General features: G+C 39.8%; 1 protein-coding gene across 5 annotated transcripts in view; it reads left to right on the top strand.

Moving 5' to 3' along the window:
* NBEA (neurobeachin) overlaps nt 1-20,221 on the top strand; it is a 990,744-nt gene that overhangs the window by 825,150 nt on the left and 145,373 nt on the right. For all 5 annotated transcript variants that reach the window (XM_059684425.1, XM_059684424.1, XM_059684423.1 and 2 more), the window contains one exon: nt 11,445-11,557. In XM_059684425.1, the coding sequence (XP_059540408.1) occupies nt 11,445-11,557 (113 nt within the window). The remainder of the gene's footprint in view (nt 1-11,444; nt 11,558-20,221) is intronic.

Genomic DNA, 20,221 nt, shown 5'->3' with positions numbered 1-20,221 from the left:
ACATATTTGAGTGATGATCCCATTGATTCCTCAGATGATGCTGAAAAGGAAAATTTTCCCATCAAATTTGTATTTATTTATTTATTTATTTATTTTTATTAATTAAATATTTATTGTTCAGATTATTACATTTGTTCCTCTTTTTCCCCCCATAACTCCCATCCACCTAGTTCCCACCCCACCCTCCTCCCTCACTCCCCACCCACTGTCCTCATCCATAGGTGCACGATTTTTGTCCAGTCTCTTCAAGCATCCCCCTCACTCCTTTCCCCCCAAGAATAGCCAGTCCACTCCCTTTCTATACCCCTGATTCTATTATAATCACCAGTTCATTCTGTTCATCAGATTATTCACTTGATTTTCAGATTCACTTGTTGATAGATGTGCATTTGTTGTTCATAATTTGTATCTTTACCTTTTTCTTCTTCTTCCTCTTATAAAGGACTAGGGGCCCAGTGCACGAAATTCGTGCACTGGGTGTGTGTAGGGAGGGGAGTGTCCCTCAGACCAGCCTGCCCCCTCTCAGATACTGGGAGCCCTCAGGCGTTGACCCCCATCACCCTCCGATCGCCTGATCGGCCCCTTGCCCAGGCCTGACGCCTCCGCCAGAGGTGTCAGGCTTGGACAGGGGACCCCCACCTCCCCCTGATCACTGGCTCTGGCTCCCGCCCAGCCCTGAGGCCTCTGACCCAGGTTTCAGGCCTGGGCAAGGGGACCATCATATCCCCCCAACCCCCGGCTCCACCCCCCACCCAGGCCTGATGCCTCGGCCAGAGGAGTTGACCCTCATCACCCTCCGATCACCAATCACCGGATCGGCCCCTTGACCAGGCCTGAGGCCTCCGGCAGAGGTGTCGGTTGCAGGCTCTGCCCCTGCCCCTGCAGGATGCCTCTGGCTGAGGCGTCCGGCCCGGGCAGCGGGGACCCGCAGCTGCAGCGGCCCCGCAATGGTGGGCTCCGCTTTAGGCCCAGGCAAGGGACCCCTAGCTCCTGGGACTGCCAGCTTCGACCATGCCCAGCTCCCATCGCTGGCTCCACCCCTACTTCCTGCTATCACTGGCCAGGGAGGCAAAGGCGCCTGATTCTCTGATCATGGCTGGGGGTCAGGGCAAAGGCGGCCCCAGGGCCGCCTTTGCCCTGCCCCCCAGCTCTTAGCTCCCCCCTGGGTTTCCGATCACTGTCAGTGGCAGGGGGCTTCTTCCTGCTTTCCCTTTCACCTCCCTGCATTGTGCCTACATATGCAAATTAACCGCCATCTTGTTGGCAGTTAACTGCCAATCATAGTTGGCAGTTAACTGCCAATCATAGTTGGCAGTTAACTGCCAATCATAGTTGGCAGTTAATTTGCATATAGCCCTGATTATCCAATGAAAAGGGTATCGTCATATGCCAATTACCATTTTTCTCTTTTATTAGATAGGATACCTTTCAGCATTTCATATAATACTGGTTTGGTGGTGATGAACTCCTTTAGCTTTTCCTTATCTGTGAAGCTCTTTATCTGACCTTCAATTCTGAATGATAGATTTGCTGGGTAAAGTATTCTTGGTTGTAAGTTCTTGGCATTCATCACTTTGAATATTTCTTGCCACTCCCTTCTGGCCTACAAAGTTTCTGTTGAGAAATCAGCTGACCTTGTTATGGGTAAACCCTTGTAGGTAGCTGACTTTCTTTCTCTTGCTGCTTTTAAGATTCTCTCTTTGTTTTTTGTTCTTGGCATTTTAATTATGATGTGTCTTGGTGTGGTCCTCTTTGGATTCCTTTTGTTTGGGGTTCTCTGTGCTTCCTGGACTTGTAAGTCTATTTCTTTCAGCAGGTAGGGGAAGTTTTCAGTCATTATTTCTTCAAATAGGTTTTCAATATCTTGTTCTCTCTCTTCTTCGGGCACCCCTATAGTTCGGATGTTGGTACGCTTGAAGCTGTCCCAGAGGCTCCTTACACAATCTTTGTATTTTTGGATTCTTTTTTCATTTTGCTTTTCTGGTTGGGTGTTTTTTGCTTCTTCGTATTTCAAATCATTGACTTGATTCTTGTAATCCTCTAGTCTGCTGTTGGGAGTCTGTATAATATTCTTTATTTCAGTCAGTGTATGCTTAATTTCTAGTTGGTCCTTTATCACAACCTCGAGGGTCTCATTAGATTTCTTGTAGATCTCATTAAGTTTATCAGCAGTTTCTAGAAAATTATTGAAAAACCTTAAAAGTGTGGTTTGAACTCTATATCCAGTAGTTTGCTTTCCTCCATTTCTGTCATTTGTGTCCTTTTTTATTTGTCTCCGCATTTTTTATGCTTCCCTGTGCTGATAAAGTGGTTTTCTGTGCTAAGTGTCCTCTAGGGCCCAGTGGTTCTGCCTCCCCAATTTCCTGAGGAGGCCACTCTTGGTGCAACCCCTTGTGGTCTTTGTGTACAGTCTTGTTGTAGTTAAGCCTTAATTGTTGTAGGTATCACTGGGAGGAATTGGCCTCCAGGCCAATTGGCTGTGAGAATCAGCTGTGTCTGCTGTTGGAGAACTTCTGTGCTGGAGACACCCGTCTGGGGCAGGTCTTGCTTCAGTGTGGCTTTGGTGCTCACTGAGCCTGCCCCCTGAATGTGTCCTTTATGGTTCCACAGAGCTATAAACTGGATGGTCCCACCTTGACCTCTGGGTTTCCTGGTTCCTGGATCTCTAGGGAGGTGCTAATTTAGCCTTTGCCTGAGGCTACCCAGCAAAAGCCTCCCTGCAGGGCTTGGGCGGGGCGGGTCCCAGGGGATCGACAGGGCGGGGCTAGCAGTTATGGTGCTCTCACTCCTGCCCTCAGAGGCTCCTCTTCTGAATGTCCCAGTAATCACTGCAAGCCCCGGGAGAGAAAGCTGCCCTTGAGTTCCGACCGATGCCAGACAGTCCCGCTTCTCCCTTATGAGTCTGGGCCCCTAGAGACTCACCCAGAACTGGAGCTCTGAGCCTGAGACTCCCTCCCAATTGAAAACGACAACCACACCCTCATTCGCCAGCCCGCTCCGCATGCACCTCTACTCCTTAGTATTTTACTTCCGCACTGCGCCTCCTCTAAGTCTCGGTATGCTTTTCTCTTTCCTTCTAGTTGTAGAATTTCCACTCAGCCGGCCTTCCTGTGGTTCTGGATGATGTCCGTTCCATCTTTTAGTTGTATTTTTGAAGTGGTTGTTCCAGGCAACAAACTCCGGTGTTTACCTACGCCGCCATCTTTCTGAATTTCTTAATATTATTACTCCTTCAGGAATGCTGTGTCATATATTACAATTGAAAGTGGGTGCAATCATCATGCTTTTGAGAAATCTCAATAATAAATGGGGTCTTTAGAGTGGTACCAGATTTATTATCAAAAGATTATGACCTAACATTACTGAAGCTGAGGTATTAACAGGATCTGCAGAGGGAGAGGCTGTTCTGATTCCAAGAATTAATTTGTCCCCATCTGACACTGGCCTCCCATTTAAATTGATTCAATGACGGTTTCCCGTGATGCCAGCATTTGTGATGACTATTGATAAATCACAAGGACAAACTCTAGGCAGAGTAGGCATATTCCTACCTGAACCCATTTTTGCACATGGTCAGTTACATGTTGCTTTCTCTCGAGTTTGAAGAGCATGTGATGTTACAGTTAAAGTTCTAAGTACTTCATCACAAGGGAAGTTAGTCAAGCACTCTGAAAGTGTTTTCACTCTTAATGTGGTGTACAGGGAAATATTAGAATAAGTTTAATCACTTTATCAGTCATTGTTTGCATCACTGTTGTTTTTATATCATGATTTTGTTGTTTTCGTATCATGTTTTTGTTGTTTTTATATCATGCCTCTGTTGTTGGTATATTCTTTTGTTACTGTTTATTTATTAATAAATTTATATATTATTTTCATATACATTTTACTAATTTCCTTTCATCTCTCATACTTCTATTATAGAGAAAGGGCAAATAGCAATATTTAAATATCTCTGCTAATTAATTCCCTTTTTAAAAAAAATATAGTTTATTGATTTTTTACGGAGAGGAAGGGAGAGGGATAGAGCGTTAGAAACATCAATGAGAGAGAAACATCAATCAGCTGCCTCCTGCACACTTCCCGCTGGGGATGTGCCCGCAACCAAGGTACATGCCCTTGACTGGAATTGAACCTGGGACGCTTGAGTCCGCAAACTGATGCTCTATCCATTGAGCCAAACCGGTCAGGGCAATTAATTCCCTTTCAATGTGCACGAATTTCATGCACCGGCCTACTAGTATATACATAATTGCATATATATAAACACAAATTTTACTGCATGTATATAAATTTTGTAAAGATACTTTACATAGTAAAAGAAGTTTGTCAAATATTCAGAAACCATAAATTTTTAATAAGATACCTAAAAGCTCATAAATGTTTTTATGACCTTTGTTATAGTTATAAATTTAATAAATACTCATTATAGAAAATTAGAAATATGGAAAAATATAATTAAAAAATTAAATCATTCATAAGTATCAAAGGTAACATTTCGGTGGTTTTTCTCTTTTTCTTTTTCTGTGTGAGGCATATCATTTGGAACCTGCTACACAGATAGGCTCAGATTCTACTTTTGTATTTCATTGAGTATTCTTTGAAGGCATGATTTTTTAAAACTGCATACAAGTCTTACTTAGGAATGTGGTGTGATTTATTTCACTATTTTGAACCACGTGTTTTTTTAAATTTTCAAAGAACATTAAGTTTTGGGAAATTATGTAAATGAATTTTAGTGATTCCTAGAGTTTGACTAAAAATGTGGTTCCAACCTCAAATTCCTAGAGTTGACCTCATTTCTGTTCATTCTGTTTTGAAAGGTACAGCCTATGCCTCATTTTATACTTTATTAAGTAATACTATGGACAGGACGTTAAAATTTGACATACTTGCATTAAAAAAATAGCATAGTGGTTGCTAATATAGCTTCATGTAAATGATCTCATTAAGTTTGAGATAATTTTTTAAGGTTTTTGAACTATTTTTTATATGATCAGCTAATGAATTCAGCACAACTTTCCAACCCCTACCTTTTTCTCTTGTTTAGCATTTTACACTTTTTTACTCTGTGATGTACAAGCCCTCCCTGGTTAATTATGTATATATTTAGCTACTGCATGTGTTGGGCTTATTATTGTCATCTAATTAGATGTAACTTGAACTGCTTGCTTCTAGAAAAATCATTAAAAATTCTTTCCTAATGACCTAGAGATGACAAAATGTCTGTAAAGTGTGAAGAAGCAGACAAGCACAGGAGCATCACTCTTAAAGAGTGTTAATCCAGATGCTGCAGTCATCTAATTAAACAATATTTTTCTGTCATTAACATTTTCACCAAGGAATTGCAGTTATAATTTCTTTGTCAGCTGTCTCTAGATCACTTTGCCTTCAAAACTAAAGTGCCATATAAAACATTAAATTAGATGGTTTAATTAAAAAGTTTTTTTTAAGTGAAGAAACATATTCAGTAGTTCTGAGATCTCATTTACTGTGCTTCACAATTATTGTTGGAGTAGATTAGTGTCATAGATTTGCAATATTTAATATTCATCATCACTATAAATCCTTATAAGCATAGCTAGTTAAAAATATCTACACACTTACTACTGCTGGAAAAGGAAAGAATCCTATTAATTACAGCACAAAGTTATTTACTAAATTTCAAGTATTCTAAAAAATTAAAAACAGAACAACTGATAAATAAGTTACTAGAAATGCCAGAACCTGACAGGTATTACTTTGGAAATCCTTCATTTTTTGTTAACTTAGTGAACTGTATTTGTTTTTTAATTTCACAAAGGTGTTCAGTAAAGTAATTAAAGTATTAACACTAATTTATGGCTGAAACTTATGAATGCAAAATCCCAAAGTACCATTTAATTATTTTTTGCACCCATGTCCTTTTTAAATACGTAGTGTATTTTTAATTCAAATAAAAAATATATATTGACTGCTCATGTTGCAAGGTTTTTATGTGGAAACTAGAGGCCTAGTGCATGAAATTGGAGGGGGGTGTTCCCTCAGCCCAGCCTGCACCCACTCCAATCGGAGACCCCTCGGGGGATGTCCGACCTCCAGTTTAGGCCCGATCATTGTGGGATCGAGCCTAAACTGGCGGTCGGACAACCCTCTCACCGCTGGCTCCTAACCACTCACCTGCCTGCCTGCCTGATTACGCCTCACCCCTCTGCCTGCCTGCCTGATCACCCCTAACTGCCTCTGCCTGCCTGATCACCCCTAACTGCCTCTGCCTGCCTGATCACCCCTAACTGCCTCTGCCTGCTTGCCTGATCGCCACTAACCTCCCTGCCTGCCTGCCTGATCGCCCCTAACTGCCATCCCTTGCCAGCCATATCTCACCCCAACCGCCCTCCCCTGCTGGCCTGATCTTGCCAATAACTGCTCTCCCCTGCTGGCCTGATCACCCCTAACTGCCTCTGCCTGCCTGATCACCCCTAACTGCCCTCCCCTGCCAGTCTGATCTTGCCCCCAACTGCCCTTCCCTGCCAGCCTGATTGCCCCTAACTGCCTCTGCCTGCCTGATCACCCCTAACTGCCCTCTCCTGCAGGCCTGATCTCACCCCCAACTGCCCTCTGCTGGCCAATTTGGTTCTGATTGGTTAGTTTCTACGCCAGTCAGCGTCAAAAGCTCTGCCTCCTAGGCAGCCATTGTCTCCTCACAGTTGACCCAGATTTGGTTCTGATCTGATTAGTCAGTTTCTATGCCTGTCAGCATCTCTGGGCCTATCAATGGGGTCTGATCAGAAAGGTGGGTTGATCAGCAGCCCCGGTGGAGGCCTGGAGAGAAATGGAGGCGTGGCTGTTGGCCAGGCTGGGAGAAAAAGAGAGGCAAGTTCTGATCAACAGCTGCCACAGAGGCTTCGGATCAGACCCTGCCTCTCTCTCTGCAGGCCTCTCTCTGGGCCTGATCCGCAAGCCCCTAGGCAGTCAGTTCTGGGTTGGGGCGCCCGCAGGGGCAGCAGTCAGTGCTGGGTTGCCATGGCAACCCAGCACTGACTTCCACTCTGGTCAAGCCTTAGGTCCTTATGACCCTGGCTCTTTATTAGATAGATTTTTATTTAATGCAATTCTGTTTATATATATAAAAGCCTAAGCAACTGGCTGACCAGCCAACCGGCTGACTGGCCAGTAGCTATGACATGCAGTGACCACTAGGGTCAGACCTTCTGATTGGTAGCTATGATGCGCACTGACCACCAGGGGGCAGATGCTCAATGCAGAAGCTGCTGAGCTGCGGTGATTTGGCAGCTGCAGTTCACAGGTGACACACTCAGAACCAGAGAAGAGGGAGCTCAATTTTGAGGTGCGTCACCAAAGAACCACCCTCTCACAATCTGGGACCCCTCGGGGGATGTCAGAGAGCCAGTTTTGGCCCGATCCCCACAGGCCAAGCCAAGGGACCCCACCAGTGCACAAATCCATGCACTTGGTCTCTAGTCTATTTATAAAGTTTATTGTACTTATTAGAATTTAAAGTGTGCTATAAGCTTTAGTAATTTAAAAATTACTAAATTTTCCTTAGCATTTGTTTTCTGCAAACCTTCTAACTACTATTAAAAGTGAATTTCCAGCCCAGCTGGTTTGGCTCAGTGGATAGAGCGTTGGCCTTCAGACTGAAGGATCCCAGGTTTGATTCCAGTCAAGGGGACATGCCTGGGTTGCAGGCTCGATCCCTAGTAGGGAATGTGCAGGTGGCAGCTGATTAATGGTTCTCTCTCATCATTGATGTTTCTATTTCTCTCTCCCTCTCTTTTCCTCTCTGAAGTCAATAAAAATATATATTAAAAATAAAATAAAATAAAAGTGAATTGCCACTCTAGCAGGTTTGGCTCGGTGGATGGAGCATTGGCTTGTGGACTGAAGGGTCTTAGGTTTGATTCTAGTCAAGGGCACATGCCCCAGTTGCAGGCTCAACCCCCAGTCAGGTGCATGCAGGAGGCAGCCGATCAATGATTCTCTTTCATCATTGATGTTTCTATCTCTCTCACCCTCTCCTTTCCTCTCTGAAGTCAATAAAAATATATTTTTTTTAAAAAAGTGAATTGCCAACAATATAGAAAAGGTGAATTGCCATAAGCTGTGACTGCCATTGATTAATTTGTGTTATATTTTAAAGATGATGCTTTCTTTTCATTGTATTTTTTACAAAAATAACATGATAGCTTGTTCTTTATTAGAAAATTATCTCTATTAAAAGACTAGTGTCTTCAAATATGGTCTCTATTTTTATGCTATTTGTATTTATATGATACATTTAAGTACTGAGTTAATGTAATTTGGCTTTTATTTATTTCACTAGAGGCTTGGTGCATGAAATTCGTGCATGGGGCAGGGTGTGTGTCCCTCAGCCCAGCCTGCACCCTCTCCAATCTGGGACTCCTTGAGGGATGTCCAACTGCCTGTTTAGGCCCAGTGGGATTGGACCTAAACAGGCAGTCGGACATCCCTCTCGCAATCCAGGACTGCTGGTTTCCAGCCACTCACCTGCCTGCCTGCCTGATTGCCCCTAACCACCTCTGCCTGCCAGCCTGATCACCCCCTAAACACTCCCCTGCCAGCCTGATCGACGCCTAACTGATCCTCTGCTGGCCTATTGCCCCCAACTGCCCTCCCTTGCTGGCCTGGTCAGCCCCAACTGCCCTCCCTTGCTGGCCTGATTGCCCACAACTGCCCTCCCTTTTAGGCCTGCTCCCTCTCAACTGCCCTCCCCTGCCGACCTTCTTGTGTCCACATGGGGGTGGCCATCTTGTGTGTTGGAGTGATGGTCAATTTGCATATTACCTCTTTATTATATAGGATTTTGACAGTTTTTTTCCTTAGTATATAAGTTATAAAACTTCATCAGAAAATTTAAAAATGATTTAAAAATGATTTATAATATCTAATTTTTAGATATTTATTTATATGTTATATAGATATATGTTATATAAATAATATCACCATTATTCTATAAAAATATACTTATATACTGGAAAACCTATTTTTCATTAAATTCTACAGATTTTTAAGTAGAATGATAACTCAGAATATGATGGAGCACTAAAAATGCCATGGGCCCAGTTAGAATCCAGAAACATCTCTGCTAGTCTATATAGATTCTCTGTATATATGCATGTGTAGAAAAAAGTAGTGAGAGTAATAATGTGTCCTAGGTTACCATATATATGAACTATCAGTAAAAATTTAAAATGATAGAATTTTACATTTTGTGTTTTACAGTGATAGTTTTAGCAGACCATTTTCATGTACAAAAGTCTTTAATAAAGGTTCCAAATTCTTATGTATTTTCATTAGTATTATTCTTCACAATAGACAGAAACAGAGCAGGTATACATTGGCTGAGCTATCTAGCTGCAGATATTTTCTTCCAGTTTAACGTGCACATTCACAGTGTCATTCTCTGTCACAGACATCTATGCCTTCACAGTCCTCATTCTCCAAAGAGTCTGTCCTATAATTTTCCACTTGGCTTATGCTTGTTCATTTGTTAAAATTTGGCTCATTTTTATCACATATGTATTCATTCCTTTAATAAATATGTAGTGGATAAACAGTATATGGCAATATACAGATTTATTTAAACACACAAGAGAGAGAGAGAAAGAGAGAGAGAGAGATTGAGAGAGAGAACCCCAGACTCTACATTCTTGAGTTTACAGACTAGTGGAGAGGCAGACAAATTAACAGTGATGCTCATTAGCTCTAACACACATCTGCGTGAGTGCTGTGGTGGGAGAACAAAGGGGAAACCCTAACTTACTCTCACCTCATTCTAGAAGATGCAAAATGGAAACAACATTCTACTTTCTATCAATTATCTACACATATAGTACGCACCTATATCAACTTACATATTTAAAACAATATGTAGTCTTATTATAAAATTCAGATTCATATAATAAACATTTATTAGTATGCAGGCTTCAAAAATAGCCTAAAAAAATTCCGTGTGTAATAGTTTTCAACAAACCTTCTACTATTATTTTTGAAAATAAAATGTCACCCAAAAAATGTTTACTAAATAAATGATATAATTTGATTTGATGTTTATAATAGCACATTTAGTTCTTCCTCAGATTGTGACTTGTTTTTCCTGTTTTACAGTCACATTTACAATTGTTATAAGAGTGGGTATCATTTACTCTCAATACTTGATAATGAACAAGATAGTATCTGCATATCTATGTTACTGTTGCGCTATATGTAGTGTGTGCAACAAGGCATACTAGATGAAATTCATATCACTAAATACTAGGGAAGTAGCTATTTAGTATGAATTTGAATGGAAATTTAGAAAGCTGCCCATGATCAGATCATAATATACTTTTACAAAATGTAATCTTACCCAATAAAAGTTTTCACTGGACCCCTTTTTTAAAAAAAATAGCAGTTCATTTCATCTGATTATGTGTTATTTCAGTACCAGTTTATGAGGGTGAGCCAGTAAGTTCTATGCCCTCCCTAAACTTTCTACATCCCCACTATACTTCAATATATTACCTGAAATACTTGTTATCTATTAAAAAAATCACAACAATAAAACAGCAAATTCAATCTAAGATTCAGCAGTACTTCACTAAAATGAAACAATATAATACCCCCTCTTCCCCCCAAAAAATGTCATGAATGTAAAGGAGTGAAAAAAAAGGACATGACATCTGCCTCTGTACTTTTCCAGACTGGCTTTAAAGTGCTTTTGCAAATTCACTACTCTGATTCTTTTTTTATAAAGTTCTTTGGGGTGACATTGGTTAATAAGATTATATAGGTTTCAAGTGTACATTTCTATGATACATGATCTGTATATCTACATTGATTCTTGATATAAGCACAATATAGTATTCTCTATACTGACAATGTAATTTCTAGATATATATTCATCATAGTAGAATACCAACCCAATCTGCAGGTGGGCAGGTCAGCAGAGTGACCTCCTCCATGATCACTTTTAGCATCCCTAGCCAAGAAGGCTTTATTTCCAATGTGGCAATATTATCTTCATCACAGTCAGCAGAGGAGAGATGGACCATGGAGTGCCCACATGGAAGTTGCAGTGGGCCAAGCCTGGTTGTGGCACATGTCACTTCTGCTCACCTTTTGCTGATTAGTACTAATTCTCATGGCCATAGCTACTTGTAAAGGGGGCTGATAAATTCTGTATATCCCAGGAAAAAAAGAAATCAATTATGACAAACAGTCTCTATAGAAGATTATATTACAAAAAAGTAATTATAGTTATTCATTAATTATCATTGAGTGAATTCACTTGAAACACATTGTTATGAGTGCTTTGGATTAAACAAAAACATAGTTCAATAAGCAAAAGAGTTACTTTTCTTCTGAAATTCAATAGTTACCTATTATAGGAACAGGAACAATTTCATAATCAATTGATTATCATTTCTCTTTTTCTTTTATAGGGCGGACATATAATGATCTGAATCAATACCCTGTGTTTCCATGGGTCTTAACAAACTATGAATCAGAAGAATTGGACTTGACTCTTCCAGGAAACTTCAGGGATCTATCAAAGGTAAATTTTAAATAGATAGAAGTCCATTTTCTTCATAAGGTTATATTCTACAAACATTTCTACCGATTATATCTATTCAGTTAATGTTTGTAAGAATGTAAACCTGGTTGTCTTCTTTTGTAGTCAGTATCTAAATCTCATCAATTCTTAGCATAAGTATTAAGCCACAAGAAGATAAATTAGTACTAGCATAGGTAAATGAAATGGATATTTGAGAAACAATGAAGTAGGGAGAGGTTGCTCAAATATCCTAGGTTTTAAGGGTCAAGACAAGAAACCTAAAATTAGTACAAAATATAATAGCAAATCATTTCTATGAAACATTTCTTAGGTGATAAGACATGTTATCTTGACCATAATACACACACATATACAAACACTGTAGGGGAGCTTAATAGTGAAAAGAAGTTGGTTACAACAATTTATCAAGGGTCTTGTAGGATTTAGCCCCAAAACTGGGAAGAAAAAAATATATAATGGCGGATATGAATGAAAAGCTAATTTTTGGTTAGGTCAACTCATTTTTCCAAAGGAAACTTAATCAGGATACTAAACTCTCTGAAATATAGTGAAGAACTAGGAACTAAGCCCCAAAATCTTCTCTATAGACTAAGATAATTTCATTAAGAGCTACATTAAGCTTCCACCCATCCACTCTGAATATCTCTTTTTTCTATCATCTTGGTTGTCAGGTTTAGTATTCCACAGTGGGTTAAAAGACTAATGTATTTATATTTGGGTTTGGTGGGGGGAGGTTTGAGGAGCTTATGGACATGTGGAGCATAAGCCCTGTGAGACAGGGAAATATTCATTGCAACCAATTTAAAATTAATCCCATAGATCAGGGGTCCTCAAACTACGGCCCGCAGGCCACATGCAAGTACAAATATTGTATTTGTTCCCGTTTTGTTTTTTTACTTCAAAATAAGATATGTGCAGTGTGCATAGGAATTTGTTCATAGTTTTTTTTTAAACTATAGTCCGGCCCTCCAAAGGTCTGAGGGACAGTGAACTGGCCCCCTGTTTAAAAAGTTTGAGGACCCCTGCCATAGATGGTTTTTAACTTAGTACACCTTCTCTTCCCTCTTTTCTTGCCTTTGAAAACTAGACTTACCTAAGTTGAAATTCTGTGTTCCACTACTTACTCTTACTGGATATGTGAATTAAAAGCACTTTCCCTTAGCTTCAGTTTCCCCATTTGTATTATAAGAATAATAATACTATCCTCCCTCATCCTATATAATAAAACCCTAATATGCTAAGTGTCTGGTTGTCCGGTTATCCATTCAACCAATCAAAGAGTAATATGCTAATGATATGATAAGGCTGCTAAACCTATTGCTATGACGTTCACTGACCGCCAGGGGCATACAGTTGACTGGTCAACCAGTCGCTATGATGTGCACTGACCACCAGGGGGCAGACATTCCGACTGGTAGGTGAGCTTGCTGCTGGGGTCCGACTGATCCAGACTGAGTGAGTCAGGCTGGACATGCCCTGGAGCCCTTCCGTGGTCCCTCCTCAGCTGGCCAGCCTCCCACATCCTTCCCTAGCCCTGATCATGCAGTGGGGTCCCTGGACCTGGCCTGCACCCTCTCGCAATCCAGGGCCCCTTGGAAGATGTCGGAGAGCCGGTTTCGGCCACTGGTGCACAAATTCATGCAACAGGCCTCTAGTATAGTTATAAAGATCAAATAATGTGTACATTTAAAGAAAGTAATACTTGGGATATAGAGGCACTTTATGAATATTAGCTATTATTATTACACATGGAATATTTCTTAGCCTATTTCTGAAGCCAGCATACTAATTTTTGCACATTCTTATGTCATTCACTCTCCTGTTCTTTCATTATGTGTGAAATTTCTATCAAATATTAGTTGCTAGATCATTGCTAATTTCAGTTATGATATTATAGGTACTAAATGGACCTAAGAGATCAGTTAGCCACCATCTTACTGAGAATCACACGGTGGTAAAAAAATAATGCTAGCAATTGAATTCCAGTTTGGCTCTAAATATAGTAATGTTTCCAATGTAATTGAACTGAACAAAAATCACATGCAGATAATTAATCAGACTGTGTAGATAGACACATTGTAATTCATGGGGCCTTTCCTCCAGGAGCAAATCTAGTTATACATTATCTGAATAAAATCATTATCTGCAAAGTTAAATAATTAGGTACCATATTATATAGAGAGACTATATGAGAGGCACTATATAGCGACTAGGAATAAGAACAATGGAGCTAGAGTGCATTCAAATCTGGGTCCTTAGACAAATCAGTTTCTTTACCGGTATAATGGAGACAATAATAACAGAGTTGCTGTGAGGATTTAATGGTTAATAAGTACAAGGAATTTAGAATAGTGCCTGGCACAGCATTAATTAATACAATAGTATTATGAAGATAATGTAATAAATCATTGATATAAGTCATATACTTTGAGTTCTTTCAAATAATGGTGATAAATATATGCTGGTATTTTCTTATTAGAATTAGAATGTTTGAATGGTAAGGATTTTTGACATGACTTGCCAAGTTTGAGGTATAACTTTGGGTATAAAACAAAACAAAACTAACTCATCAATATCAGAATGAAAACTGTTAAACTAGTTCTTTAAACAAAATTTTATATGCATGTGTTTTATTTCACATTAATTGAATAACCATTATGTAATAGACATTATAAAATATACATATAATAAAAATTTAAAGGTAGGCTCCCAAGTAGCATGATACATTAAAACCTTATAAGCAGTCTACTAGTATGGCTACTTTTGATTATTTTTACAGTAGGAAAGGAGATCCTGTCTCATTGAAATCAACTTGGATATTATGGTGAAAGGAAACTTATAAACCAAGGTGTCTTTCTTTCCTCCATTTATTTATTTATTCTTTCAGTAATTCAGTCAACAAATATTTTCCATACACTCACTATATGTCAAGTATTGTACTAGGTGTAAGGGAGTACAAGAATTAATAAAATAGACATAGTTGCAGCCTTCCTGGAAAGAGTCCAGTCCAAAGCTGAGATGAAAACTCAGATAGTGACCAGAAGTCTGTGAGGCAGCATGTATGACAATAAGTATAAAGGGGACTGTACCAAAGGAGAGAGTGCATGTTCAACTACTCTTAAGATGTTGGACTCAAATGTTCTTGAAACCTTCTCCTAACCAAAGAAAATATGGCCTTTATTATGGCTAAAATGGATTATAGAAGATTTATGATAAAATGTTTGCTAATAATTATAGATTTTTAGTCTGTGTAGAAAACATGACATACACTAAATGAGGAAGTAACTGTTTCTATAGCAACTGGAATATATAAACATTGCTCAATTTTTAAAGCTTATCTGTTCCATCTATATTCCTTATGGCATAACTTTTTCCTTTGTGACTTGCATGTGCTCTCCTATTTTTATATAGTGTTAGGTAGGTAGAAGAGGTGAACAGACTGAGCCTAAATAAATTTGGCAACGTGAACACTGACTGTATGTTGGTGCAAAAATAGACTTCTTCATGTTGTGAACAGTTAAACCCATGAGCTCTTAATCGATAGCTTTTTCTTCCAATTCTACTGTTTCATGCTCTAGCAATTTGTTCTTTATATTCTGTCAGACTAACATGATAGGAAAATGTTAGCAAATTAAAGCCTCTTGATATGTTAATAAATTACTCTTGCATTGTTCCCATGCTTCATTGAATTTCTTAATAGGAACTTCTTACAAATGGACTAAAAACCCAAGACTACCCTGTATGAAAATCATTAATAAAGAATAGTTTAATGTAAGAAAATATATTATATGTCTAGTGGGAAAATGACATTTGAGGTATAATAATATAATTAGAAGGAAAAACTACTAGCAATGCAATATTATTTCAGTGTAGAGATGACCACTAAGAAGCACATGAAATTCTTGTAGTTATAATTAATACTACAAATGAAAATTTTAGTAGAGTTTATTACTCTTTAAAAGATCAAGGAAGAATTGAAATATTTGAATGATATTACAAACCAGAAACATTCTAAAAGATCTCTAACAACAAAATAAGTTGTGTCTGAATAAAGATTGGGATCCAAGTAATAATTCCTAGCAGACAATAATTATAGAATTTGTTTCAGTAAACAATAAATACATTTTATATCTTTTACTGTGTAGAAGAAATTAAGATGCTATGAAATAAACAATCCTAAAGAAAATTGAAATGTTCTTTTCTTTCTTTACAAGTGGCCCGGTGCACAAAATTTGTGCATGGGGGGGGGGGTTCCCTCAGCCCAGCCTGCACCCTCTCCAATCGGGGACCCTTTGGGGGATGTCTGACCGCCAGTTTAGGCCCAATCCTTTGGTTCCTGATCTGGGACCGCTGGCTGCTAACCGCTCACCTGACTGCCTTATCACCCCTAACTGCCTCTGCCTGTCTGCCCGATTGCCCCTAACCTCTCTGCCTGCCTGCCTGATCACCCCCAACTTGTGGGAAAATGACATTTTCCTGCCAGCCTGATTACCCCTAACGACCTCTGCCTCAGCCCCCACCACCATGGCTTTGTCCAGAAGGAAATCGAACATCCAGAAGATGGCCAGTTGACCCGGTCTAATTTACATATTACCCTTTTAGTAGTATAGATAGATTATATAGGATAGAATTGTTTAAATGTGGTGGGGAGGGGAAGCCTTTTTCAGCAGGAGGAGATGCTCTTGGCAGACAAAAATACATAATCCCTATATCTGGACTGATAGCCAGCCATATGCACTATACTGCCAAACTGGTCATTAAAAAATTGAACTGGCTTTCTTACACCTTACACCAAACAGCTGTTGCCCTTAAAACCCCTCCTCAGCTCCCACCTTAGGTTCTGCCTTTGCAGTTCACCCAGATTAGGTTCTGATTGGTCAGTTTCTATGCCAGTCAGCATCAAAAGCTCCGCCTCCTAGGCAGCCATTGGCTCCTCTCACTTCACCCAGATTAGGTTCTGATTGGTCAGTTTCTATGCCAGTCAGTGTCAAAAGCTCTGTCTCCTAGGCAGCCATTGGCTCTTCGCACTTCACCCAGGTTTGGTTCTGATTGGTCAGTTTCTATGCCAGTCAGTGTCTACAGGACTATCAATGGGCCTGATCAGAGAGGCAGGGCTGATCAGCAGCTCCAGTGGAGGCCTGAGAGAAATAGAGGCACAGCTGCTGGTCAGGCCCAGAGAGAGAGAGGCAAGTGCTGATCAACAGCTGCCATGAAGGCTATGCATCAGACCCTGCTTCTCTCTCCAGGTCTCTCTTCCGACTTGATCCACAGTCCCCTCGGTTGTCAGTGCTGGGTCGGGGTGCCCACAGTGGTGTCAGTCAGTGCTGGGTCGCCACAGCAACCCACCACTGACTGCAGGACTGACTTCCCATCGGTCGAGCCTTCGGTTGATTTGGATGTTATGGGCCCTGGGTTTTTATATATTAGGATACTTCACATAATACTGGATTCATGACATTTTTTGTTGTATCTGTTAAGATAAAAGCTTCAGACAGTCCAGCTTAAGTTAGCTTGAACAATCCATCAATGTTATTGGTTTTTATTGGTTCTTATAACTGAAAGTTTTAGAGGGAGATTTAGTTTTCAGCAGGTTTTTCTCCATTGATGCATACAGTGCCACCAAGGACCTGCTTTTTTCACTGCTCTGCCCTGCCTTCCCCTCTGTCCACTTCACACTCACCGTGTGTCAGATGACCACCAGCACTCCCTTTATTAGCAAAATAGCTGCAAAAGTTTCAGACCTCATATCACACTACCCAAAGGAAGAGAGAGCATTGTACCAAGTAGATGTCATGGAAGACAGAATAAACTTTTCTTTCCAAGAAATTCGAGCATATGTGCCTCATGTGTTATTGGTGCTATTTAAGAGGGATAGAATATGTTATTTGGAAATGAGATAAGCCAATCATTTCCCATGGTTAGAGCTAGAGTCAGGGTCACAGGAGACCCTGTCTAAGAATGTTGGGGTGAAAGTTGACCAGAGAAAATTGGAGTCCTGTTTCCTAAAGGAAGTTGGCTTGGTAATCAGCAAACAACTCTCTATTATACAGTGTCAAATACAATGTATCTGAATGAGAGTTTATCTTTATGATTTCTATAATCTAGAGAGTAGCAAATAAATTTTAGGTTTATATACACATGGTTACTACATAAAAAGAACTTTGTAAGGCAGTTCTAGGAGGACTTTAAAGTATAGCCCTGAGTCTCAAGGAATATTCACTGGTTATGAGGGGGGAAAAACAATAGGCAGTAGGTTGCTTATTATATACATACAATTATCATATACTAGAGGCCCGGTGGACGAATTCGTGCACCAGTGGGGTCCCTCGGCCTGGCCTGTGGGATCAGGCTGAAACCGGCTCTCTGACACCCCCCAAGGGGTCCCAGATTGCAAAAGTGCACAGGCCAGGCCAAGGGACCCTGCTGGTGCATGATTGGGGCTGGGAAGGGACGTGGGAGGTTAGCCAGCCAGGGAGGGACCACGGGAGGGCTCCAAGGTGTGTCCCATCTTGTTCACTCCGGATCAGCTGAACCCCAGCAAACTAACCTACCAGTCAGAGCATCTTCCCCCTGGTGGTCAGTGCACATCATAGCGAGCAGTTAGCGGCCTTAGCATATCATTAGCATATTACGCTTTGATTGGTTGAATAGCAGACCAGACAACTGGACACTTAGCTTATTAGGCTTTTATTATTTAGGATGAACATTAAATGGAGTCAGAGATAAATTTACCATTAAGCTAATGAAGCTTAAGCTTCAAAGTCCCTGAAATTCCATGGGCTTCTTATACCCTGCTCCTAATTTTATGTTCTTAGTTTTATGTTCATTTTCTGAAAGAGCCCTCTCTTACAAATTGCTTGAGTCTTACCAAACCTGGATCTGCCCTCAGTACACATGAAGGACCTATCTCTTAAGTAAGCCTGGATAATTTCTTATAAGAGGCAAATGAGAGGGGTGCATAAGGGTTTTAAACATCTAGGTACACCTGGTTATATTTCTTCCTATACTGATGTATATATTTTAAATGCATAAATTGTATACTTTCCCAAAAACATTCTGACCATATTGATAAAATAATGGTTGTCTATTTTATTTTTAAAATTTTGTATTTATTTTTACTTTTTTATTATTGAATCTATTTGGTGACATTGGTTCACAAAACCGTACAGGTTTCAAATGTACAATGCAATAAAACATAATCTAATCTACACTCTGCATCATTCACCCCAAACCCCTTCTTTCATCCAGATCCCCATCCCCACACCCCTCTGACAACTGTCAGTCTGTTCATGTATCCATGCCTCTTTTTCTATTTTATTCATCAGTTTATTTTGTTCGTTAGATTCCACATATAAGTGAGATCATATAGTATTTGTCTTTCTCTGTCTGGCATATTTCATGTAGCATAACAATCTCCAGGTCCATCCATGCTGAAGGTAAGATTTCCTTCTTTTTTATGGCTTCATAGTATTTCATTGTGTAAATGTATCACAACTTTTTTATCCACTCATCTACTGATGGGCACTTGGGCTGTTTCCAGATATTAGCTATTGTAAATAATGCTGCAATGAACATAGGGGTGCATATATTCTTTCATATTAGTATCAGGCATCTTTGTATATATTCCCAGAAGTGGGATTGCTGGGTCAAAAGGCAATTCCATTTTTAATTTTTTGAGGAAACTCCATACTGTTTTCTTTTTTTTAAGTCTTGAAATATATATATATATATATATATATATATATATATATATTAAATCTTTATTGTTGAAAGTATTACATATGTCCCCCTTTTACCCCTTTGCCCTACCCTCTCCCCTCCCAGGCCTTCACCACCCTATTGTCTGTGTCATTGGTTCATCTCTCCCCCTGACCCCCACCTTCCCCTGCATTCTCTCTGAGGTTTGACAGTTGATTTGGTGATTCTATGTCTCTGGGTCTATTTTTGTTCATCATTTTATGTTGTTCATTAGATTCCACATATGAGAGAGATCATGTGATACTGATCTTTCTCTAACTGGCTTATTCGCTTAGCATAATGCTCTCTAGGTCCATCCATGCTGTTGCAAATGGTAAGAGTTCTTTCTTTCTTTCTTTCTTTTTTTTTTTTTTTTACAGCTGCATAGTTTTCCCTTGTGTAGATGTACCGCAGTTTTTTTAATCCATTCATTTGCTTGATGGGCACTTAGGCTGTTTCCAAATCTTAGCTATTGTAAATTGCCCTTACATGAACATAGAGTTGCAAGTATTCTTTCTGATGAGTGTTTCTGAATTCTTGGGATATATTCCTAGACTTGGAATCACTGGGTCAAATGGTAGTTCCATTTTTAATTTTTTGAGGAAACTTCAAAATGTCTTTCACAGAGGCTGTACCAGTTTGCATTCACACCAGCAGTGTACGAGGGTTCCCTTTTCTCTACATCCTCACCAACAATTGTCATTTGTTGATGATAGCCATTCTAACAGGTGTGAGGTATTACCTCATTGTCATTTTGATTTGAATTTCTCAGATGATTAATGACTTTGAACATTTTTTCTTATGCTTTTTGGCCTTCTGTATGTCCACTTTGGAGAAGTGTCTATTAAACTTCATCCTGTTTTCCACAGTGGCTGCACCAATCTCCATTCCCACATTCTTGCCAAC

Source organism: Myotis daubentonii, chromosome 2 (assembly GCF_963259705.1).
Source record: "Myotis daubentonii chromosome 2, mMyoDau2.1, whole genome shotgun sequence".
In the NCBI taxonomy this organism is placed as follows: Eukaryota; Metazoa; Chordata; class Mammalia; order Chiroptera; family Vespertilionidae; genus Myotis; species Myotis daubentonii.
Note: the sequence above shows the minus strand (reverse complement) of the source record. Positions and strands in the feature narration are given on the sequence as shown.